General features: G+C 42.0%; 2 protein-coding genes across 2 annotated transcripts; both read left to right on the forward strand.

The window, feature by feature from the left end:
* Positions 1–471: 471 nt before the first annotated feature.
* On the forward strand, positions 472–5,964 carry LOC306924401 (polyunsaturated fatty acid 5-lipoxygenase-like; the record flags this gene model as incomplete). Its single annotated transcript, XM_079502895.1, has 4 exons — positions 472–627; positions 977–1,178; positions 5,047–5,137; positions 5,838–5,964. Exons 1-4 carry the CDS (start codon positions 484–486, stop codon positions 5,962–5,964), a joined length of 564 nt encoding a protein of 187 aa, XP_079359021.1. The 5' UTR covers positions 472–483.
* Positions 5,965–10,120: 4,156 nt separating this feature from the next.
* On the forward strand, positions 10,121–23,526 carry LOC306924403 (arachidonate 12-lipoxygenase, 12R-type-like; the record flags this gene model as incomplete). The annotated part of the gene is made up of 11 exons (XM_079502898.1): positions 10,121–10,132; positions 12,242–12,482; positions 13,782–13,948; positions 15,470–15,613; positions 16,391–16,594; positions 17,967–18,053; positions 19,737–19,906; positions 20,412–20,533; positions 21,585–21,685; positions 22,246–22,416; positions 23,347–23,526. 11 exons carry the CDS (start codon positions 10,121–10,123, stop codon positions 23,524–23,526), a joined length of 1,599 nt encoding a protein of 532 aa, XP_079359024.1.
* Positions 23,527–26,845: the final 3,319 nt, after the last annotated feature.

The raw sequence follows: 26,845 nt of genomic DNA on the forward strand, positions 1-26,845 counted from the left end.
TCCATAGACTTGGCTGCCATATGACATCATTTCAAAAGCCTGACGCTGAAGGGCCTAGATCAAGAACGTTCTATTACTTTCACGTTTGCCCTTATTCTGTTCTCTTAACCTTCCATTCCATTCCATTCCATTATTAGCATTGCATAAAAGGAAGAGATCGATTGAAGGGTGTCCGTGAGATCTGGGGAAACCCTCCCTGAGGCCTCACACCAAGGTAAGACTGCTGCACTAGCATCCATGTTTTGCATAATAATATTTGTCTGTTGGTTTACCGATTATCTTTGCTAATAGTATGTTTCACTCACGTTAATGTGTATTTTTAAGACATTGGTAAATGTGTCATCTCCCCTGTATAATTCTCTCTGAGGACGCCCTCCTAAGGGTCCCGGACCACCCTGTTGAAGACCCCATGGTGGTTTGATGTAATTATAGTGACATTAGATATGTCTTTCTAACGCTCTCCTTCTCCTCCCCAGAGTGAACATGGTGACATATTACACAGTGACCGTGCCCGGTGCTTGGCTCACTCTGCTCTACATCAAGCTGGTGGGAAAGGATGGCGAGAGCAAACGCACCTTGCTCTTCAGCTTCTGGGGATTTGTCAACTTCTTCCTAGGCAGGGCCAAGGTAAGTCTGACTTCTGTCTGAACTAAGCAAGGGAGAATCAACGGGGAGTCTGCCATTTTTGAGAAACACTTCTCAATATGTGTTTCTCCAGACCACGTACCTTCTCGGTCATTTTTATCATTCAATCATTTAATCATAAACTAATAATTTTGTGTATCCCTGCACTATCTGCATCGAGTGATCTCGGTACATAGAAATTGATTTACTGGAGATTCTGACTTTCAATTGTACATATAGCCTACATTTTGTTTTGATTGTATTATTCCACTTTTTGCTTTGGCAATGTAAACGTATGTTTTGTCATGCCATTAAAGCCCTGAATTGAACTGAATTGTGTTTTTTTTCCCAGACCACTACCTTCTCGGTGAAACATCCCGTGAGTCTTGGTGAGCTGAGGGTGATCGGGCTGGACAAGAGGTCCCTCTTCTTCGGGTGGCCCGACTGGTTCGTCTCCAAGGTTGAAATCACGTCTACAGAAGGAGAAGTTTACCACTTCCCCATCTACCGCTGGATCGTTGATGCACAGCCACACCTGTTCAGAGAGGCTAAAGGTTAGTGGAGGCTTAGCCCCTTTCGGGACCCTCAGTTACCTTTTCTGAATTTTGGACGGCGGTACCCTAGGGTCCCTCATCGGTTATTCCACTCTCCATAGGACGCAGACTTACCTATACTCTCTGTTCACGGAGACCTGCTCGGTCGCTTGAGTGTTGGTGAGATGTTTCAAAGATGCATACAGTACAACAGCTTGAGGAGACCGCAGAAACGTGTGCGAAAAGGCGCTAATCGGAGTTGCCGTTAAAGGACCACTTCACCACTTTTCAACTTCTCTTCCTATAATTGGTCCTAACTAATGTTCATGATAAAATACCACCATTTTTTCCTACTCAGTCTGTGTCTCATAGGAAGGCTGTGGGCAGTTCAGAAACCCGTCCACCAGTGACATCATCGATGGTGAATCCAAGCTAATAGAAACGGCAGGCTTTCTTTTCCTGAAAAGTTGCAATGCAAAAGTTGAAGCCATCTCTTCAATTATATGAAGAGATGTTGAAAAGTGGTTTAAGTATTTTTTTAAGTTTTGGCTTCTCTGAAATTCTCATTCCTCACTTCCCATGTCCCGCCTCCCACGACACAACAGCATTATAAACATCCTGCATGTACGCGATCGGCCAATCAGAGGCAGTAACTAGGACGTGCAGCTAGCCAGTCTCGGTGCGGGAGGCGGTGCAATGGGAAGTCAACAAGGAAGTCAAGGAAGAGAGAGGAGAGAGAAGTTCAGCGAAGCAAAATCTAAAAAAAAATCTTAAATACTTAACGGCAACTCCGATTAGCGCCTTTTCGCACACGTTTCTGCGGTCTCCTCAAGCTGTTGTATGCCTCTTTGAAACATCTCACCAACACTCAAGCGACCGAGCAGGTCTCCGTGAACAGAGAGTAGGTAAATCTGCGTCCTATGGAGAGTGGAATAACCGATGAGGGACCTTAGGGTACCGGGTACCGCTGTCCAAAATTCAGAAAAGGTAACCGAGGGTCCCGAAAGGGGCTAGTGGAGGCCATACTGTTGTGAATGATGTATTAATTTCTTTAACTTCAACTTGAACTGTATTGTCACATCACAGACAATTTAAATGTGTGATTCAGCGGGTGAAATTATGGGGCTGGGACTTTAATTAATTACTGAAATAATAACATGATGAAAACATTTGAATCACGCCCATAGTTTTTGTACCACGGATGAATTGCAGGCGTACCGATCATACCGGTGCACACAATGGGAGAAGAAACCGATCAGCAGCTTGGCCCATGCAGTGGAAGAGAAATTTATGTTAAAAAAAATAGATTCTCTCGTATAGCAAAACACATTTTAATTGAAAAGTAAAATATTGATATACAATTAAATTGAATTACAATGCCTCTAGTTGTTACCGTCTTAATTTGCTGTGCTTGACACGGAAATACAATATGCATTAGTAGTAACAGCCTACAACAGACCTGCAGTTGCACTGCAGTCGAGTTATTTTCCTATCTAACTCTTCACTAAAAATAGCAGATCTACAGAATCATGAAAACCCCATGTAGCTATAGTTTGACCCGTCACATGCTACTTAAAGCAGAATGACAACTTTAAAACGTCGCCTGCATACAGGTGGTTAATAGGCTACCCTAACTTTCAGCAGCTGTCACAAAGTCTCCCAAGGGAGTTGGGTTGGGTTCAGAGGTGATAGACACCTTTATGAACTATATTTGTGAAGACAGCTATTAGTAAGCATTTATGTTCCAGATTGGTCCAACATTAAGGCCAAATTTCCCTAAACTAAACAGTTTATGTGAAACTTGTTTCCATGTGTGGATTCACAATGCCCTCTACTGGCAACACTATGTACTGCTACTGGTGCACAAGCAACCCCCTTGTCCGATTACTGCAACTGTCATTCATGCAGATAGAATATCCAAGGAGCTGAACAAATACAAGTTGTATCTTCATGCAGCTGTACACAAGACATAACAATACATATAAACCTTGAACATCCTCGGTCAAGTTCTTTCCTACGTTCCACTTCCACACACAGGACACAACTCAGTTTTCCCAACTCAATCCAATTTTATTTTCCAACTCTTTTGAACTGTTAGTTTCATCTTTGATTGGTTGGTTTCTTGAAATCAGGTTGTAAACCTTCAAAAACAGAGCAAAATAAAAGGTTAACAACATTGCCAATCAAAGGATAATCTTCTCTTTAAACAACTTATTTTCTAACCAAATGGTTTTCCTTTCAACAATTCTTGTTTTTAAGCAATAAAGTATTTTAAACAAGCAAATGTCTTTTAAACAATTAAATGCATTTTAAGCAATTACAAAAAATACAGTAACACTTTATATTAAGGTCGTCTTTATAATGCATTATAGCACATTTATAATGCATTATAATGTGCTTATAAGGCATTATAACACTAGTTATAAATGTTTGTAATCATGTATAACAACTTATAACCACGTCTATAACATATTATAAGTGCTGGTCATAATGCTTATTATGCTCAGTGGAACAGCACATTATAACTATTATAACTTAGGTGGTTATAAAGGCACATAGAGAATGCTGTAATGTCTGTGCATTATAACCAATGTGTATTAAATTAAATAATGTCTTATAAGCATCAATAATATGCTATAGCAGGACTTTGAGACCTTTAAATAAAGTGGCAATATTCTTTAATGGTTATTAGCAGTTGTTTCATTTTATAATACCCTATAGCATGACTTTGTGACCTTTAAGTAAAGTGACAAAACTTTGTATAATATGCTATAGCATATTATTGATGTTTATACGACATTATTCCATTTAATAAACACATTGTTTATAATGCATTATGACACAGACATTAACAGCACTTCTCTATATGCCTTTATAACCACCTAAGTTATAATAGTTATAATGTGCTGTTCCACTGAGCATAATAAGGCATTATGACCAGCACTTATAATATGTTATAAACGTGGTTATAAATTGTTATACATGATTACAAACATTTATAACGAGTATAATGCCTCATAATGTGCTCATAATGCCTTATGAGCACATTATAATGCATTATGAATGAGCTTATAATGCATTATAAAGGCGACCTTAATATAAAGTGTTACCAAAAATACCAATTAAAGTCTATTTGTAGACAAATTATGAAAGTCAACATTTTAAATAAAACACTTAACCATTTAAAACCTTTAAATTGAATAGATAAATAGCTGATGCTTGAGCTTGTAGATCAGCTCTTTTTCAACTAGGTATTTTAAGCCTTTAACATGAACCATGTGTGAACCATGAATTGTCCACATTTTAGTAGTCTTTAAAAAACGTGTAGTTTGAGTGTGATTTTGGCCATATGGAAGATGCCTAGCCAAAGCTCCACTACTGAGTTTTGAACAAACATCCTCCATGAAACACTAAAAAACAGATATTGGTGATACAGTGTGATGTGTAAACCAGTGAGCATGCGTGAAACCATCCAGGCATGACAACCACACATTATTATTGTACATATAACATTGGTTGGATATAAAAACAAAATAGCATACAAGCTCATAGCATGTCACTTTGTGCCACGATACGAGCTTGTAGATCTGAAGAAAAAAACTAAACTGTGCAAATCTTTAAACATATAATCTATATACTTTTAAAGTGAAGATTTTTAACTCAAATCTGTGCCTATGGAGGCTCCCATCTCAATTTATTTTTAGATTGGAGCCGATGGCCAAAAACACATCATTTTGGGGGTCCTTGAGACCTTGACATGAAAAAGTTCTAAGAGACATTTTTAGAATCGGCCTAGGGTCTTCATGGTTCTACACCTTTGTGTTATCAACAGTAGACTAAATATCTGATTTCAATCTCTTCTTAACTTTTATTTTTACGTTTCTTGCAGCATGGAGACACTTTGAGGACGATATGGACGCACTATTGTTGTCTCAGTACGGCAGAAAAAAGGAACTGAAGCAGAGAAAGAGGACCTATCAGTGAGTCTGATGTATATTTGAGTATTATTGTTGGGCCTGTGCAGTGTTAATGTTGTCGACTCAGACGGTATCAGGTACGGTCGCCCCTAAACCATCTCGGTTTAGGACCTCACTCCAACCGTTCGATCCCGCGGCCGGTTATTGCATTCTTTATTTTGTTTTACTGAGAATAAGCTTAGAAATAAGTTCAGGGTTAGGCACAGTTTTACTGGGGTTAAGTTTCGGTATAGAGATAGGTTTAGGCACAGTTTTATTGAGGCTTAAGGTTAGGAATAAGGTTAGGTTTAACCGTTTAAGCATAATTTACTTTGGTTACTTTAGGAATACCAGGCTGCGTAGTTCCGCCAGCTGTATGCCTGGGGCGAGTCGGTAAAGGGGCGAGTTGGTATTGATAAAGGGGCGAGTTGGTAAAGGGGCGACTCGTCTGGTATTCACTCACACCCGTCGGCCACCTTTTTTCACAGATTATTGTTATGCCTGGTTGCACACAGGTGTCACGTTCTGAAAATAGCAGATCCGTAACTTATAGTGTACAAATGTAACCAAATTGACCCTTACACGTTTATAAATGGAAATTGAATGGGCGGTCCAGTGTCAGCATCCTTGACAGTTATATTCGCCCCTGGAATGGGGTGCTGGAAAAATAATAATAATAATGGCTCCACATTAGTTGACTGACTGCTCTCCTCTTCCTCCATAGGTGGAATGACTATATGGAAGGCATTCCTCACTGCATGCATAGTGACGATCCTCTAGATCTGCCTGCAGAAGTCAAATTCTCCTTCACCAAGAGCACCACGTTTTTCTACAATGCAGCTACAAGGTGAGTCCTTTACGTTGCATATATATATATATATATATATATATATATATATATATATACTGGAGAGTGTAGTGGTTGAGGGTTGAAACACTCTAAGAAGGTTGGAGACCACCTGATGACCTCTCCTCCAGGCCATGGCATCCATTAGAAATGGATTATATTCGCATACATCTTTGATGTATTTACAAACTGAACTCCCTGGGCAACCAGTGACCTCCAGGAAAGTCTGGATGGCAACCGAGGAAGGTCTGTGACGCTGGAGAGACAGCTGACCTCCAGGAAAGTCTGGCAGGGCAACAGGGGTTAGCAACCTCTGTTGCAGCACTCGCAAGAGGGCACCACGCAAGCTACAGACCGTACAAATGAGCAGTACCTCGACAAGACAGATTCAACGACAACAACTATGCAGGGCCGGATTTAGCAATCAGGGGGCTGTAAGCAAAACATTGTCAGGGGGCCCTTACTGCGCGCGCGCGACACCCGGACGCGCCGCAAGGCGGCGCGGCCAAAACATTTTTGGGGGTTCAAACCCCACAGTACCCCTGAAATGCATAGAAAACTGCTTTTTTTTGGCACAGCCAATAAAAAAATTGGGGGTTCAAACCCCACAGTACCCCTGAAATGCATAGAAAACTGCTTTTTTTTATACTGTGCCAATAACATTTGGGGTTCAAAGTAAACCCACAGTACCCCTGAAATGCAGTGTGAGCTCCCCCACGCCTCAACTGTACAATGCATGTACTGAAAAAAGCATTATAATTGAGTATGAACTTGACAATGGACAGTGCAGTGTAAAGATGCAGTTTAATTAAAGTTTGCATACAAATGAAACACTAGACTTCAGCATTTGTAAAGGAGGTCATCCTGATGTCCACACTTGGCTCAACTGTCGGCTCAACTGAAATAAAAAACAATTCAGTTAGTCATGAGATATATTAACTAAACTAACCTGTATATAATTTATATCAGCAGAGAACACACGTGTTTCTTACCTTATTGAATTGGATCACTGCTATCCTTAGATACAAAAAAATAAAACATAAAAGGTCATTCTGATGTCCATCAATCTTGGCTCAACTGTTGGCTCAACTGAAATAAAAAACAATTCAGTTAGTCATGAGATATTTTAAGTAAACTGAACTGTATATAATTTGTATCAGCAGAGAACACACTTCATTTCTTACCTTATTAGAATACTTTCCTGGCTTTGGCTTCAGAAAAGTCTTTGACAATGACTTCCATGTCCAATGTTCTTCGGACCCTCTGCTCAATGGACATCATTGCCAATCCATTGAGTCTCTCCTGTGACATAGTTGAGCGCAGGTAGCTTTTGACTAGCTTCAAGTAGGAGAAGCTCCTCTCTCCTGATGCAACCGTGACAGGTAATGTCAAAAGGAGTCGCAGGGCAATGCTTAGGTTGGAATAGAGTTCCTGCACGTTCTCTTTGTAAATGTAGTGCAGCATTTCAGTTGGTGTGGAAATCTCTGTTGGAAATGCTTTCACAGCATCTTGAACATCCGTTGCCAAGTCTTCTGCATTCACATCCTGGAGTTGCTCCTTCAGTTTTCTGCAACAGGCATTCAGTGTCCCGTCTTCTACAGCCTTCTTCATGTTCGTAGTAGAGTACAAGAAGCCAAAAAGATCAAAGAAATGCTTTACCTGACCAAATCTCTCAGTAAGGGGAGGAAAAACTCTCGCCTGAAACGTTGCTCTGGTGTTGACTGAGTCTCCTCTCTACCTTCATAGTCGAACTGACGGGTTGTCTTTCTTTGCCGCTCTGCTGGAAAGGTCATCTCAATCCCCAGTGATTCTGCAATGTCTTTGGCATCAGTTTGTGCTGATGCCAGTCCCTTATCACGGTACTCCTGCAGAAACTGTTTCACACCATCAGTCTCTCTCTGAATTGTCTCAATTGACATCTTTGGGCTCTGCAAGAGTTTGCTTACTCTGTTGATCTTGTACAGAACATTATACCAGACCACAACACACAGAAGGAATGTCCATGTGCTCATCTCTTTTGACAGGCCCTGAGCTGTAGACAAGGCTTCTCCATCCTTCTTTTCCATGGCATGTTGTTCCAGGGCAGTCAGAGCATCCAGCATTCCTGGCAATTGGTAGCGGATTGCTTTGACGCTATCAATGCGACATTCCCATCTGGTTGTGGAGAGACTTTTTACAGTCATCTTCACATGCTTTTGGAGAATTGACCAGCGCTGGACAGAGGAGCTGAAGACATTGTAGAGGCGCTGAAGATTTCCAAAGAAAGATGTGGAGAGAACAGAGGATTTGGCAGAGTCAGCCACAACAAGGTTCAAGGTATGGCTGGTGCAGGGAACACACAGAGCCTTTTTGTTAACATCAAGCACTCTTTTTTGCACCCCCTGCTTGTGCCCCATCATGTTACTTCCGTTGTCATACGCCTGCCCACGGCAGTTGTTGATGTCCAGGTTCATTTTTTGCAAGTGCTCACAGAAGATTTCAAAGAGGCCCTTCCCTGTTGTGTCATCAACCTGGATGAATCCTACAAAGTGCTCTGAAATGGTGGCTCCCACAGACTCCTCACAGCTCACAATGCGTAGCACCATTGACAACTGCTCAATGTGACTAATGTCTGGTGTACAGTCCATTATGACAGAGAAGTACTTTGCAGCTTGGACTTTCTCTATGATTTTTTCAAGTGTTTTCTGCCCAACTAGCTCGATAATCTCATTTTGAATGACCTTGCTCATGTAATGGTCTTTTATTTATTTCGCAGTAATCCTTCTGACATGTTCCCTCATGACTGGATCAAACTGTGCCATTAGCTCAATTTGCCCCAGGAAATTCCCATTATGGAGCTCATACAGCTTCTCAATGTGTCCTCTTAGTGCCATATTGTGCTCTGCTAAATGGCAAACTATAGCAATGATTCTACTCAGAATATCTTTCCATTGCTGGACTTTCAGAGCATGTAGTCTCTGGGCCGTTCTGTCAATTGTTGTTCCATCTTTTAATCTTTCTGCTAGGTTTATCCATTTTCCCATGTTGTCACGGTGTGAGGAGGACTTTTCATGGTCTTTCAGTACTTTCACTAAGTTGCTCCAAGTACGATAACCAGTGCTACACAAAGTATTGGCCCCTCTCCCAAACAGCATGCAGCAAAAACAAAACACAGCATCAGTACTGGTTGAGTACACAAGCCATTTCCGGGGTACACTTTCTCCATTTTCCATTTTTTTCCATACTGTGTTGTTGTGAATTTTCTTGGGGGTTTTTCTTTGTTTTGGGGGAAAACATAATCTTTCACCTGGACAGGACCTTTAATGACAATGTCACACCACTCCCTATCACTCAGCTGTCCTGGCCAAAGAGCTGGGTCATCAGGTATGATGTCATTCACTGGCACTGCAGGTGCTTCAGAATCAGATTGCTCCTCCTCTGGCTCCTCATCTTCAATTCCATCTTCAATATCATCATTATCACTGTCACTGTTACTGTCACTAGTAATAATATTAACAGCCCTAGTTGCAGCAGCAGCCTCACTGGTACTAGCCGATGGTACTACTGGGGCCCCAGTAGTATCATCATCATCATCATCCCCATCATCATCATCATCTTCATCATCACTGATGCTAGTAGCAGCCCTAGTAGCAGCAACCTCACTTGTAGTCGATCGACTAGTAGTTGCAGCCTCAGAACCAACCTCATTGTTATTGTTAGTGTCTACATTAGCCTCCTGGTGCAACACTTCCTCTTGCTCTCTCTCCTCTAAAATTGGGTTGGGTTCTTCTGCTGGCTTGAAATAACTTGTTAGCTTGGGTAAAGAAGCCTGGAGCATTTCAGCTTTTTTCTTTTTCTTGTCTTTTTGAGATCCACTGGGGTAAACTCGTTTCATGATTGGTGTTGCTTAGCTTGCTTTTAGTTGCACTCTGACTCACTCATTCAACTAAACTAGTACAAACGCAAATGAACAACAAACTGATGCAGCAGCAAATGCAACCAGAGAACATATGCATGACACACTCACTGAACACCTTATTGGTAGAGGAAGCCTATTTGTTGTCATTTCAATTGGTATTAATACCCAACCAATCATTTTCGACAGGAGAATGATCTGCAATTTCCGTCACTGAAAACTTTCATATTAAATTAATTTACTCACCTAGAGTTGAAATCGTAAAATGGAGGATCATGTAAGAACACACTTTTGTTATTGAAGAGCAGGGTAAATATGAAGTTTTGCGCCAAGGTCCTATTCCTTTCCTTACAGTCTAGGCTGTATCTTGTTGTTGTTTTGTTTTGCAACATTATTTCCACGTTGAATCGTTCTGACGGCCGGGTTTGAGCAGCAGTATAGGGGGACAACAGGGGAGCCCACGACGGGACGGACGGCCGCCGCCGGGCGTCGCTTAACGGGGGAGGATCATGAAGAAGTGACGCCGAGGAAGCGACGCCATGGGCCCCCCTAACCGACCGCAATAGGCGAAAAATCAACTGCGAGTCTGCGACGGAACGGGCTGGCGGGGCTGCAATATTAAACATTTTTCAGGGAGAACTCTCGGGGCCTCTAGCCGTCGGGGCTCTACGCAGCTGCGTAGTTTGCGTAGTGCTAAAAACCGCCCCTGCAACTATGACAGTGACACAGATGCAGAGGATGCTCCCTTGACTCAAATACACCAGGGTAAGGCCAAGTGTGGACAAGGACGGACACATGCACACCGCACAGACGAACAGAGTGTAGTGATTGAGGGTTGAAACACTCTAAGAAGGTTGGAGACCACCTGATGACCTCTCCTCCAGGCCAAGGCCTCCATTAGAAATGGAAACAAAGAAACAGCTTGAACAGATCTACAAGTTCACAATATTAAATATAACGGTATTAAAGTTAAATCTGACTTGGCTAAGCCTGCAGTGCAGATACGCCGTTACATGTATTTTTCAGAATGGACAAAATTATTATAATTTTTTAATACAGAATGAGATCATATCGACATCGGTAATATCGCTTATTGGCCATAACAGCAATTCATTATATATCGGCCAAAATGTCTCAAAATGTCTCATCGGCACATCCCTATATATATATATATATATATATATGTATATTTCAATGTTAAAGACATATTTCACTTTCAAACATTTAACATCTATGTTTGCTTTTGTGGGAACCCCGGCCATTTTTTGTATTACTTGATTCAGTTAGAATATTTGATTCATTTAGATATTAATTTAGATATTTGATATTAATTCTATTAGATACGCCCAACCCCTTGTTTGAAGTTACAAACCCATTGCAACTTCAAACATGTTTTACTTACTTTTTTCATTAATTGTATTTTATTGTATCCTGCCCCCCCCCCCAAAAAAAGTATAAAAAAGTATTTAAAAAAAGTAATTGAAGAAACACGGCACCCTCACACATTAGGAGGGCAGTATGATCCCAAACGTGTTTGAAAGTGAAATATATGAAGTAAATATATTTGAAACAGCATCTAAGGCCGGCTTTAGATTGCAGTCACTTCAAGTCAGATCCGATTCAAATTCAAGTCACATTTGAAAAAATCGGATTCCATGTGACCTGTCTGCATTTAGACTTATTTAAGCAAATCGGATTTCTATCTTGAAGTGACACAGATCTGATTCAGGCTACATTCAGGTGTCTACAACAAATAAGCTAATTGACATTAGTGTGATCTGCCCCCAAAATATCCCGTCTGTGCGCATGCGTGCGTACGTGAGTGTGTGCACGCACGCAGTGCCATATTTATAGGACTTGAGGCCCCTGGGCTAGAGTAACATTTGAGGGCCCCCCCGGGTCCTTATACGGCCGTGCGCGGGCGTTCGTTTTGGCCGAAAAGGTTTGGGGGGAGCGGCAAAATCGTCCTAATAAAACTAAATATACAATAACTAAGCACAAATCTCACTTGAATTGAATTGCAATACTTTACAGTTTCATCATTAAAACATAAATAAAAACCTCCAGTCGGGGCCCCTGGGCTGCAGCCTAAATCTGGCCCTGCACTCACACGCATATACATGCTTGCATGTTTGGCCATTGAAAACTTGCCACTTGAAAGCCTAATGGAAACAGAAGTAGTTATAGCTAAAAACCCATTTTTAGCAAAGACCCATTTGTATGAACTTGCTTTTAACTGATCTTATTTGAACTGTACTGTAAACATTTCTTTTCAATTTTAAATAATTGTCTTACTTTTACTACTAACAGATTTGACAGTTGACAGGTGCTCTATAAACAAAGATTATTAATCAGATTAAAGTTGAATGCATTTGTTGTGTTTTAGTTGCGTTTTGGAGCACTCTTCTCCTCCATTTTCAACTCTGTGCTTGTTTCACTGCCCAGTCTGGTGGAGCTGAACCTGATAGGTGTGTCGAACACCAAGGAGACCTGGAAGAACATTGAAGAGATTGCCGAGGTCTGGATGTCCACGAGAGCTGGCTTTGGGGTATTCCAGAGGCTATACAAGTGGCTACTCCAGTGGTTCATAACGCCCAAGAAGGCAGAGGAAGGACATACTGTCACAGGTAAAGAAACCATGTGAAAACCCACTCCCGCATCATGACTTCCTTGCACTAAACCAAGGACTGTCTAAAGCAGGGGTTCTCAACGTTTTTGGCCGGGGACCCCCGGAAATGCTTTGGCAATGTCTCGGGACCCCCGCCCCGCCCCCTCCCGACCCCCAATATAAATTGACTGCTACAATAACCTTAAACCATTTTGGGCGGGAACCCTTTTTGGTGTTTTAAGCATTGTTATAATTTAGCTATTGAAAAATAGCAGATCTACAAGCTCATAGCGCGCCACCGAGTGGCGCGCTACGAGCTTGTAGGTCTGCTATTTTTGAAAAATCGTGATTTTTTTTTTTTTTTTTTTTTAAATAATTTGGGGACCCCCTAAAATAATTTGGCGACCCCCCGAGGGGTCGCGACCCACGGGTTGAGAACCACTGGTCTAAAGAGGACGAGACGCGAAGACCGTACGGGCGACGCCAGGTTGCTCCATGGTGCTCCATGGAAGGAAAGAAACATGCGCAATGGGCTATATGCAGCCAACACTTCCGCGTTCAGCTTCCTTGGTCTCAACTGCGCATGTTTCTTTCCTTCCATGGAGCACCATGGAGCAACATGGCGTCGCCCGTACGGTCTACGGTGGCCTTCGCCTAAACGAGGAAGTGACTTTACATGAAAATGTAATTTATTTGTAAATATTAAAAGATATATTTCCCCTCAAATATCTTAGTTTTACCAACATTGTGGAATAGTTATATTTATGCTTATTTATTGAAATTATGGTAGGCTGGTAAAATGGAATAGATACATGTTAATCATTTAAAATGTTATATTGGCACGGCAGGGACAGATTAACCCCTGCGAGGGCCCCTGCCCGCCAGTATTTCAGTGGAGCCCCCCATAGTGCGTGTGTGTGAAATTGTCAGATTTTTATTTTGACCTACATTTGGAGCATTGACAAAAAACAAAAACAAAAAAGTCAACTTTGTTCTAATGAAACAATACAATATGGATGCTGCTTGGTAACCAGAAAGGAGAGTAATTTTGATTTGATTTTATGGTATTTTATTTTATGTTGTATATTATGTAATCTGCCTCGTAAGGATCTGGAGTGTCAGTTTGGTATTCACTTGATCATTGTTTGCAAACCGTCATGTCGGTTTATTGTAATTGTTTATGTAAACATAACAGTAAAAAGTGTCCTGTAAGTCCATATGGGCTGAGCTTCTTCGGAAGCATGACACTTAAATAAAGAATCAATCAATCAATCAATCAATCATCAATCAGTAAACTAAACTCCATCTTGTCTTCCAGACTATGTGCAGGAACACTGGACAGAGGATGCTTTCTTCGGCTACCAGTACCTGAACGGTACCAACCCCATCCTGATCCGCCGCTGCACCGCCCTGCCGGACAACTTCCCTGTGACCAATGACATGCTGAGCAGTGAACAAGGGTGGAACTTAGAGGAGGAAATGCAGGTGCTAGCCCCTTCTATATATACAGCTTTTGTCCCCACAAAATGTCCGCAACACAAACATTAAATGCCATTGACAATGAAGGGAACACGCGTCTCATATTTGCCATCGACAATGAAAGGCGAAATTAGGTCAAAATGTCCGCCAAATATGACGTAAATTTGTGGCATTCTGATTGGCCAGTATGAGTTGATGCATGATGATGTACGATGATAAGAGTGCCCCTCACTTCACACGGGTGTGATTTTTGTTTCATATACGTGATACTGAATTCTTTGAGACACGAAAATACTGCCCGCTCGTCCTTGAAGGGGTTCCAGGTGGTCCTCAGTTAAATGATGGGAGAGTTGCTTGGACAGTGTCAAATTAATTTGGTTTCATTTTACACTCTCAAGAGTTTAAATAATTGTTAAACATCTGCATTAATTCATTTGTAAGACGTCTACACAATCAAATAATGATGAATTGTTATTTTGATGTTATTTTGATCAACGTTTGCCTGTTATCTCTCTTAATGTTATGGTACCACATCATTACAGCATGGAATTGTGGACAAACTCGTATCCAACGATAACGAAACAGGTGGTGTCATAACCCTAACCCTAACCCCAGGTGGGTCCCATACAATGTTCCCATCCATTCTTATGACCTAGACTAGTGTAATACTATGGTTACATAGTAGTGAAGGGACCTGCTATATAACGCTCTTGAAAAATGAAGGCAGGCTGTCCAGCTATTTGTTTTTAAAGCTCCCAAGCCATGAAAAGCGACCAAATCCATGTAAGAAGTAGCCTACCTTTGTTTGCACCTCCAACACACTCAAATGTTGTTGATTCCCTTCCCTTATTCACATCACTGTATGTGCTTATTATTACTGTTAAAGGCTTTATCTAGCGAAAAGTTATGTTTCGATAACTGTTGATGTTAACTATACAACATCTTCGTCAGGTCATGTTTGCAGTCACTGTACTGCACTGTTGTGACGAAAAGAGAGTTGAGCCAGAAGGCAGAAGCTACCGAGCAATCTTCGTTCCTATACTCTCACCTGTGGTCATGAAGTGTGGGTCATGACCGAAAGAATAAGGTGCGAATACAAGCGGCCAAAATGAGTTATTTGACGGGTGGCTGGCATCTCCCTTAGAGATAGGGTGAGAAGTTCAGTCACACGAGAGAGACTCGGTGTAGAGCCGCTGCTTCTTCGCCTGGAAAGGAGCCAGCTTAGGTGGTTCGGCCATCTGGTTAGGATGCCTCTCGGGCGTCTCCCTAGGGAGGTCCTCGAGGCACGTTCCACTGGGAGGAGACCCCAGGGCAGACCAAGGCGCAGTTGGAGGAAACACGTTGGAGGAACGTCTAGGGATCCCCCAGGAGGAAGTCACTAATGTTGCTCTGGAGAGGGACGTCTGAAACACTCTGGTGGAGCTGTTGCCCCCGCGCCCCGATCTACGGATAATCGGTTGAAGATGGATGGATGGATGGATGGATCTTCGTCAGGTCATAGCCTAACATTGTTAATGTCTCCAACAGAATGGCAACATCTTCCTGTTGGACTATAAGAATTTGGATGGAGTTCAAGCAAACATCATCGACGGTGAGCAGCAATACCTGACGGCTCCACTGGTGCTGCTGCACTCAGCGCCTGACCACAAACTGATGCCCATCGCCATCCAGGTGAGAACACTCAATGCCTGACGACAAACTCATGCCCATCGCCGTCCAGGTGAGAACAAGCTTCCACACTGGAAAATTAAGCCAATAGGCTCTGTGCACAGCAACAGTTCGAGAGTAGCACAATCATTCTATTTTATTTTTTTCCTTTTAGGACCCTCATCAGCACCCTGACTCTGTTTGACCAGAATGGAACAGAGCCTTCATTTAGACAGGAAACACTCACGTCAAAGTAGATTAACCATTTATTGCAACAAATGGAATACAGTTAAAACGTGATGTTAAATGCTCCGCTTAGGGAGATGCTCCCTGAATTATGTGTAGCGGTGTAAACTTTGCCTGCGTTGTGTGTTGTGTGAACCATGCGCCGTTTCTGAAATGCAATGGGAGGGGATTTCCGCGTGACCTCATCTCGGAGCTACAGCATGAGGGCATGCGACTCACGTGTATAAACTAATCATTTTGTATCAAAACACTGACTATGTTTGACCAGAATGGAACAGAGCCTTCATTAGTATCATTGGTAACACCTGTGAAGGAAGGAAGGAAGAGCCTCAACGTCTTTGCAATATGGCTGCTGTGCATTGAGCCTATTCATTCTATTCAATGGCCACTCATTCATATCAGTATCTGTGGGAAAGAAAGAAAGAAAGAAAGAAAGAAAGAAAGAAAGAAAGAAAGAAAGAAAGAAAGAAAGAAAGAAATGGCCAAATGTAATCTCATTCAATTCAATATAATCCAATCTAATTTAATTTAATAGTAAATTGTTGTTCCATACAGTTGAAGCAGCGGCCATCAAACCACAACCCAATCTTCTTGCCCACTGACTCAAAGTATGACTGGCTGCTGGCCAAGATGTATGTGAGAAGTGCCGATTTCACTGAACACCAGCTCAACACTCACCTGCTGCGCACTCACCTGCTGGCAGAGGTCTTTGCAGTGTCACTGCTAAGGAATGTTCCCATGGTTCACCCCCTGTACAAGGTAACTGTTCACTGCTATGGTTCACCCACTGTACAAGGTAACTGTTCACTGCTATGGTTCACCCCTGTAAAAGGTAACTGTTCACTGCTATGGTTCACCCCTGTACAAGGTAACTGTTCACTGCTATGGTTCACCCCCTGTACAAGGTAACTGTTCACTGCTATGGTTCACCCCCTGTACAAGGTAACTGTTCACTGCTATGGTTCACCCCCTGTACAAGGTAACTGTTCACTGCTATAGTTCACCCCCTGTACAAGGTAACTGTTCACTGCTATGGTTCACCCCCTGTACAAGGTAACTGTTCATTGCTATGTTCACTCCCTGGCCCCTGTACAAGGTACACATATCAGAGCTATCAGAACACATCAAATATTTTTCTTCTTGTGCAGCAACACGACCAATGAAATCCAGTTGAGATTATGAACACATTGATTTATGTCATATTCACATATTAGCAATACAATTATAAAGCAATAAGCCACAAGAGGTCCAAGGTTACCATGTATTTTACAATGGCTGAGGGGCGTGGTGAGACACGACGCACAGCGGAGTGTCTCCAACCTGCTTCTCAGGCATTATAAAATACAGGTAACCTCGGACATCTTGTGGCTTATTGCTTTATAATTGTATTGCTAATATGTGAATATATTACTCATGTGGCTTATTACTTTTCTAAAATGGCCACTTCCTTGTTTACTCAGCCAGTCCAGTCTTGCTTTGTTATGTTGTCAACTTTTGCCAAACGAACACATTAACCCATTTAGGCCTGTCGAATATATTCAAAGATTTGTGCCGCATTTTCATGATTTTTCAAGAATAGCAGACCTACAAGCTCATAGCGTGCCACTCGGTGGCGTGCTATGAGCTTGTAGATCTGCTATTTTTAAATAGCTAAATTATAACATAATGCTTAGTTAAAACACCAAAAGGGGTTCCCGTCCAGAATGTGTTTTAACAAAATAATGTGGTAGGTCAATCTCTTGGTAACTAACATATTTTTGATAGAAATTAAAATTTTGTTTTAATCCAGATTTAGCCGATATGTATGTGAACATCACGTGAAAAACGCTAGCTGTTCACGGTGGGATAGGAGGCGCTTGCTGTCTTTACAAGCCTGCCTGGAGCCACTCATTCACAGTCCTATGAGTGCGGACGGTGCTTAGAAGCCTGTGCGGCCAGGGCTGGTAAGAAAATCAAGCGCTTCCCATACCTTGTGACATTTAGTACGCTTTCTAATCAGAAACCATGCTAATCAGAGTAAAGGGACTAACCATTTAAGAATAATGTTTTTTATGACTAGAGGATACAGTAATTATCATGACTTTTAAGAACTTTTTTCCAATACTGTCATTTCTCTTTTTCCCCTCCTCAGCTCCTGATTCCTCACACCCGCTACACTCTGCATATCAACAGCCTGGCCCGAGGATTCCTGATTTCTGAGGGTGGATTTTTTAATAAAGTAGGAAACACTGATTTAACAGTTTGTCAAACACTGAAAAAATACATTTAGTTTCCTTTAAATGCTGCATCGAGTATACAGAAACTAGTAGTTTAGTCTCACCAGTCGCTACGAGTTGGAATGGAAGATGGATATACCAAACAAACTATTACTATAAGCTAAACTGGGTATGATGGGGAATTATTTTGGGTAATTCTGGTTCCGGTTTGGTGGTTCCGGCCTGATGACTACAAACCATCCACTTGCATGGAGCTCACAAAGTCTCGCGAGATCTCACGATAGACGAGACTTCGCGCTTTATGGCTGGAACACAGCAACGGGGTTACTATGCAGTAAAGTGTCATGCTACACATACTGAAGAGAGGATTCATACCAAAGAAATGGATTTTCGAGCGATGTAAATAAGCGAATTAGCACTAAAACCCAGCACCTCATTCAGGGCTTATGGTGAGGTAGGGGAAATAGCCAATAATGCGTTTTGCACAAAATGACAACTGGACCACTTTGGTGTGGACCTAACACAACGAAAGTTAAGAAAGCCTTAGCATGAAATTCTCCTTTAAATGTCGGAGAGTGGGAACTTTCTCACGCTAAATGTGAGCAGAAAGAATCAACAAGAAATAGACTCAGTATAACCTGACTGTAGGAAGTATGTTAAGGCTCATACATAGTCTGGATTTTCGGTGGTGAGGTGACCACCGAACTACAACATGACGTCACGAGCCGCGGTGAAGAGCAAACCACCGCCACCACCCCAGCCCTTCTCTCTGTTTTTACTCACCACCGCTCAATGTTATTTCAGCTCCGGTGGTCAGCTCACCACCGGAGCGGTGGTCACCTCACCACCGAAAATCCAGACTATGTATGAGCCTTAACTCTACAGTAAAGAACTTGGGGGTTATTATTGATTCTGAATTGAATTTCAATACGCACATTAATCAGGCTACCACCACTGACTTCTTTCATCTTAGAAACATTGCACGAAGAGCCCATCTGTCGGTAGACGATGCAAAAACATTGATCCATGCATTTTTTTACCCAGAGTACTATAGACAAATAACAGTTTAAGTCCACACTAATTATCCATAATGTATACATGATGGATAAGGGGTCAGGACAACGAGGCCTTTTCGTGGAGGGGTCAGAATAAAATGTGGACTTAAACTGTTATTCAGTGGCGTGCACAGATAGACACTAGGGGGTGCTAGAGCACCCCCTGCCCTTTTGGCAATGTGCCCTTTTGGAAAAAAAAAAGAAAAAAAAAAACTTTTTTCTCTTTTATTTTTTTTTGATTTTTCAAAAATAGCAGACCTACAAGCTCATAGCGCGCCACTCGGTGGCGCGCTATGAGCTTGTAGATCTGCTATTTTTTCAATAGCTAAAGCATAACATAATGCTAACACCAAAAGGGGTTCCCGCCCAAAATGGATTAAGGCAACCGATCGGTTCCACGCGCTGCACAAGGTGCCCTTTTTTAACTTGAGCACCTGCCCCTCTAAATGTCTGTGCACGCCACTGTCTATAGTACTACTGCAATGCACTTTTTTTTCTGGCCTGCCAAAGAAACAACGGACAGACTACCACTCTACCTGCGGCAGCTAGAGTTTTAACTGAAACTAAGTTGAGCGAACATAATCATTCCAGTTCCAGTCCAGTCCTATTATACATGTGATGTTCTTCCAGAATGCAGCTTCAGGTGGAAAGGCTTTGGTGACAATCCTGCAGAGGTCCACAGCCGCGTTGACCTACAGCTCTCTGTGTCCTCCCGAGGACATCAAGGAGCGTGGTGTGGACTCTGTACCGGGATACTACTACAGGGATGATGCACTCCAACTGTGGCCCATCATTCACAGGTATAGGAGCACCTGATGAATCTGCTTTAATGTCCCATGAATACCAAACCACTCTGAGTGAGAAACTACCAAAATGTCAAAGTTTAGGTAGGTGATTTTTGTTTGTTCAGTGAAGCTGAGTCTCCATGTCTCTCCAGCTCTTTAGTAAACTGTCAAGGCGTTAAACTATCTTCACTTGGATTTTTAGGTAAGCCATCCTTTAAGGTTAGTTTTGAGTTTGTCGAGAAACCTTCTATCCATCTTCAACCGCTTATCCGTAGTCGGGTCGCAGGGGCAACTGTTCCACCAGAGTGTTCCAGACTTCCCTCTCCGGAGCAACACTAGTGACTTCCTCCTGGGGGATCCCGAGGCGTTCCAAGGCCAGTGAGTCGATGTGTTTCCTCCAACTGTGCCTTGGTCTCCCCCGGGGTCTCCTCCCAGTGGGACGTGCCTCGAGTTTAGGGGTAGATATTCATCGTTTTAACTTTTTGTGTTGTGTTGTGTTGTGTCGTGTCGTGTTGTGCAGGTATGTTGAGGGAATCATCTGCTATTATTACAAGACTGATGCTGACGTCATAAGAGACAATGAGCTGCAGAAGTGGATCAAGGACATCTTTAAGCATGGGTTCGACTCCAATGCAAACACAGGTATGCTTATAGGGGCCGTGCTCACAAAGCATGTTCTGAGCTGCCAGCGCCTGTCTGCCAGCCATGCATTTCTATAGTTAAAGTCATTAATGGGTTGAGACGTAGTGCAGCGATCCTCTTCCCACCACTAGAGCATTGTGCTCCAACTCTCTCACCGTCTGGCGTATTTTGGTGCCCTGGTCGCTGCTTTTTATTTTATTTTTTATCCCATGATTTTGTAATCCATTTTTTCACCCAGTGTCAATTACCTAATCCTGTAATCCTAACACTACATGCAGGACATTCGAGCACGGCAACGGTTGGTGGTTGTCAATACATTATTGACGATTTTTCAAAAGAGCTTCACCATAGCGTGTCACGCTTGTGCCGCACCATGATATACGTATAAAATAATAGTTAAAATGGCCTAAATCTAGTATGGCACAACTGCTTAACTTAGCCTGCCGCCATTAATTAATCCCTCGATTGCGTATTGCCATGGTTTAATCACGCGTGACACTTACTTTGAAGAGCCAAATATCCGTATCGCATTTTACTATGAAACCATTCCGTGTGTGTTGACGAAGCTGGTGCTCGTTCTCTCGGTCGGTGGTGGAAAAAGTGGACCGCGAGTATCACAGCGCCTGCTACAGGCCGTTGAAAACGCTTGTCTGGGACAAAGCGTCCTCTGCAATGTCGCTTCTGTGAGATAAAGCCGTCTGAAAACAGAGCCGGCAATGTTAGTGGATGCGCGCGCATTTTCAAAATGGCCGCGCCCATTGTGTCAGAAGCATAACAAAGCTAACGGACGGTAGATTTCGATACGATCGTATTAAAACATGCATTAATGAATACATCGCTGTTAAAACGGCTTTTCCGTTTGTGGCAGGCTACAAGATTCTACGTGTTAATATTCCTATGTTCCTGGCGGGTAAACGATTAACAATCATGTAATATTAAAAATAAAGAAAAACGCCTATACACAGCATACGCAAAGTTAGATGTAGGTAGTAATTACTTGATTATCTTTGTCCAACAACCGTTTTCTCTCATGTTTTCTGTCCACACTCAGGAGTGCCTCAAAGTCTAAGTTCAGTGGATGAGTTGGTGAAGTTTGCCACCATGGTGATCTTCACTGGCTCCGCCCAGCATGCTGCCGTCAACTCTGGACAGGTGTGTCCTTTTAGATTCCACTGTCATAGAACCACTGACTGACTGTCATAGAACCACTGACTGACTGACTGTCATAGAACCACTGACTGACTGTCATAGAACCACTGACTGACTGTCATAGAACCACTGACTGACTGACTGTCATAGAACCACTGACTGACTGACTGTCATAGAACCACTGACTGACTGTCATAGAACCACTGACTGACTGTCATAGACCACTGACTGTCATAGACCACTGACTGTCATAGAACCACTGACTGACTGTCATAGAACCACTGACTGACTGTCATATAACCACTGATTGACTGTCATAGAACCACTGACTGACTGTCATAGAACCACTGACTGACTGTCATAGAACCACTGATTGACTGTCATAGACCACTGACTGTCATAGAACCACTGACTGACTAAAAACTAAAACTAAATAAACACCTGTATCAGTATCGGCCATAGTCTAAATTGTTATCGGTATCGACCAAGAAACTGTATATATATTAGACAGACTATACTGTACATACTGTGTGTAATATCTTAATGTATTTCTATCATTATAGTATGACTATGGTGGTTGGGTGCCCAACACTCCCCCCACGTTGCGACGTCCTCCTCCCACCACCAAGGGGAGCTCTAGTGAGAGCACCATGTTGGAAACCCTCCCTGATGTCGGCATTACGGCCCGCGGCATGGCCACAACATGGACACTCAGCAAAAAGCCCAATGACTTTGTAAGAAAGACTCCCTTTATTAGTGGCCTTTCATTAAAAGCCACCTCATACATAGTTGTGTGCCGGTGTTACAGTTCAGAAATATCAGGTATACATACTAGATATAATAGTGATATAAATATAGATAGTGATTAGCAAACGGCTAACCAAATCTATCGCGGGAGGATCGCCGACCAAGGCATGAATTATTTTACCGCGACTAGCGATGCGACCGCATTTGGCCATCAATAACGCTTGTTTGATTAGAATTGTGATCTGTGATTTAGATTCAGAGATAAAAATGGGGGGAGATTTTGGATACCGTTGTTGTCAATGAGAGGGAATCATTATGCTGGGGCACCGTCGACTTCCGGTTTTGTTTTTACGCAGACGCTCATAGACAGTAGTATAGAATGCTCTGATGTTGAATAAATATAAACATTATATTTATTAAGCATTAAGAAACGGAGATCTCCATTTTGGGATTAATCACATAAAACCTATAGTTAATTGACCTTGATTCCCAAGGCCCCCTTCCTGTTTTCACTTGTACAATACATATCTTCACCAAACATAGCCGATGTACAAGCTCACATGTCCCTTGTGAGCTTGTGCTCAGAATATGCTAGGGTAGGCTTATGACATCACAGTCAAACTAACCTGCAAATGCCGTTTTTGAGGGGCGCTAGTCCCTCCTATATACAGGTTTAATGTTTATTTTTACCTCATCCATAACACAAACATTAAATCCCATTAACAATAAAGATCATTACATCATCCTCGATGTTGTAAGATGATAAGAGCGCCCCTCACTTCACACAGGTGTGATTTTTAAGTTCTATTTCTGACTTCTGAGGTGAAGATTAATACATTTTAACTATTGTGCATACACACAGACAGAAAATGTGTTGCAGTCAGACGTGTATTATAATATGTTTTTTATTTCCTCAGGTCGGTCTTGGCCATCACCCAGAAGAGCATTTCAACGAGGAGATCCCACGCAAGTTCATTGACAAATTCAAAGCAGAGCTGGCAAAGCTCAGTGTAGCTGTCCATGACAGAAACCAGTCTCTGGAAGTCCCGTACACATACATGGACCCAAAGCTGATGGAGAATAGTGTTGCCATTTGACATGGGTGTGTTTGAACATTCAGGAAAGCCAATTCACTGTTGAATAACATTTCAAGTCAAAGGAGCTTTATTGGCATGAGAAACATACCTTTACATTGCCAAAACAAGTGTCAAAATATACTGTAATAAAAACAGTTAAAAATGGGGAAAGTACAATTGGAGGGGTTACAGCATTGTGTAAACAGAGCTACATTGCGTCATTATATGCATTTTTATACAGGGTATAAAGCTTTTTTGAAACAGTAATAGCAATAGCCGCAATCTTTTGCAGTCACTTTGGTACCAATAGCAGCATTTTTTTCTCAAGACTATTTAAATAGTAAAGAAAAAAGCCTCAGATTTAAGATGTGTTTAAAGGTAGTAGTCCTTAGGGTGGTTATAACCTTCTTTTGTCGCAACAGTTCACAAATCTTGCTGCTCTGTTTGCACATTGTTGTATTTCTCCCATATCTATAGATATGGGAGTTGTTTTTTGTAAGGGCAACTGTGGCTCAGGAGGTAGAGCAGGTTGTCTAATTATCCCTATCTCGAGTTCTGCGAGCAGTTTGACTTTATTTTCCAGAAGTCAGTTCACTATTGAATAACTACTAATTTCAATTCAATTCAAAATAGCTTTATTGGCATGAGAAACATACATGTACATTGTCAAAACAAGTGTAAAATTATAATAAGTATATAGTTGGAGGGGGAGTTAAGTCACATTGCATCGTTATACTGTATATTGTATACTGTATATTATTTTAGGTGGTTATGAAATGTAAGTGTTCTCTTCTATATTTTGATAATGCGTGGGTATCGTCCTAATTCTGCCCTGCAAGCATTGTTTGTTGTTTTTGGTTGGGTGCGGAGGATGAATTTGCAGAGTTCTGCGTTCAGAGTCATAGTTTGGTGTTTTAACCAGTGCATGGTGGAAGAAGTACTCAATTGTTCTACTTAGGTAACAGTACCAATACTGCAATTTAGAACTACTTCGTTACAATTAAAATTCCAGAATTCTAAATGTACTTGAGTAAAAGTACAAAATTATTGGTAATCAAAATGTACTTGAAAGTACCAAAAGTAGAAAGTACCCATTGTGCAGTGTGTGCATGCCGACCAGACAGTGGCCTTGTGGTTAGAGTGTCCGACCCTGAGACTGGGAGGTCGGGGGTTCGATCATACCAAAGACTGTAAAAATGGGACCCAATGCCTCACTGCTTGGCACACAGCATCAATGGGTTGGATTGGGGGGTCAACTCTACTAATCAAATGATTCCCATGTGCGGCTGCTGTAACTTCTTTGTCGAGCTTGGGCGGCCAATCGCGGTCCTGGATTCTCTGCACTTCTCTAATCAACAAACAGCATGTCGGAGTGGACCAATAGCAGCCAACTGCAGCCTCGCCAAAAGCCAATCACAACGAAGCCGGTTGGCGGTTAGAGAAAAACGAGGGGGGCCGCCCACCTCCCGCAGCAACAGAGAAGACAGATACATAAAAGGAAAGTTTGATTCACACTGTCATCTTGTTCATTTGTCATTTTCTAGCATAACAATCGGTTGAGTTGGCTGTTCAATGTTCATTGCAACGAGGAAGTCAATATGTGATTATAGTTTTACTGTATTTTTGTTGTCATTGCATCGCTTTGATTACGTTAATGGACTTCGGGTATCGTCACATTATTATTAGTAGTCTATTTGAGAACGGCGAGGAAGCCTATAAGTCACAAGTCATGATCGATGTGTTATTTGGCTATATTTTAATTCATTGTTTTCTACAGTCAAGGGTTGCCTTTAGTCTTAAAGAAAGAGTTAATTTAAGTTAATTTATTTTACACAACACAATCAAGATGTAACATATACACAACATGATTACATTGCTTAATGATGGTTTCATATTTCATAACAACAGAGCTAAAGTTAATAAAACACTGGACAGTAAAGTCAAGAGCAGGCTCTTCTGCAATGACAATATGACTGTGCTTTGATAAGGTTTTGTATCATATGAGTTATAGTGTTACCATTGGCATACTGTATAGCATATAGGCTAAAAGGCATTAGGCTATAATGTTTTCGGAGCTCACACAAATACATTTTGGTAGCCAAGACCACTGACATTTTACGAAGGCATATCTCGCTCATTTCTTAAGCGATTCTTAAAATTAAAAAAATTGCCATAATCCTTGGGCACTCTACTTTCAATTGGTGTTGTCAGCCAAGACTGTATTGTCTTCCAATCTAACGATATAGTCACATTACGCACAGGTACGCAGTACGCACAGAGGCTGCTGCATTTTCCTGACCTGTCATTACAAGGAGAGAGAGAGAGAGAGATAGACGATAGATTAGATACATATTAAAGGTCTTTTATGTGATACATGCATGATCTCACATAATGTGCGAGTCAGAGCTAACGTTACTCAATGATCATTTGTCTGATTGATATCACAGCAATCAACTAGATTGCATTTGAATATATTGGAGAATATTAACTGCTTGTCAGAAAGTGTGAGAGAGGGGGCACGGTGGCACAGTTGGTAGTGCTGTCGCCTCACAGCTAGAAGGTCCTGAGTTCAATTCCCGCTCGGGATGCTGTGGGTGCTGGCGGTGTGTTTCCTCCTCCGCGTCGTCAGTGCCCATACCCGAGGCGGGGTTGGCGAAAGGGCCTTTCTGTGTGGAGTTTGCATGTTCTCCCCGTGTCCCCTACGGTAGGTACCCTCACAAAAAACATGCAGTACATTACATTACATTACATTACAGTCATTTAGCAGACGCTTTTATCCAAAGCGACTTACAATAAGTGTATTCAACATAGGTAGGGAACAAAAACTACTAATCACCAGAAGTCTTCAGTGCATTTTCTGCAAAAACAAGCAACCAAGAGTATACCTAGCGCTAAGGTAAAAGTGCAATATATCAGCTACCTATTTCCTTAAACAGATGAGACAAAATAGCTAAATCAAATGAGCATGAGCTATAACAATTAAGTGTATCGACTAAACAAGATCCAATAAACAATACAACAATAGAAAACAAGCGTTCGTACAACTAGTTAACAACAAGTAGGTCAGGCAGAGAGGAAGGGTAGTGTTTCCTGAAGAGGTGGGTTTTCAACCTGCGGCGAAATATGGGGAGTGACTCTGCTGTCCTAACATCAGTGGGAAGTTCATTCCACCACTGTGGGGCCAGAACAGAAAAGAGTCGTGACCGTGTGGATCGGCCAGAAGGACCCTTGAGTGACGAGGCAATCAGTCGCCCCGAGGTGGCAGACCAAAGTGGTCGGGCAGGGGTGTAGGCATCGACCATAGCCCGGAGGTAGGAAGGAGCTGTTCCTTTCACTGCCC

This window comes from Electrona antarctica (genome assembly GCF_951216825.1).
Source record: "Electrona antarctica genome assembly, chromosome: 6".
NCBI classification, from domain to species: Eukaryota; Metazoa; Chordata; class Actinopteri; order Myctophiformes; family Myctophidae; genus Electrona; species Electrona antarctica.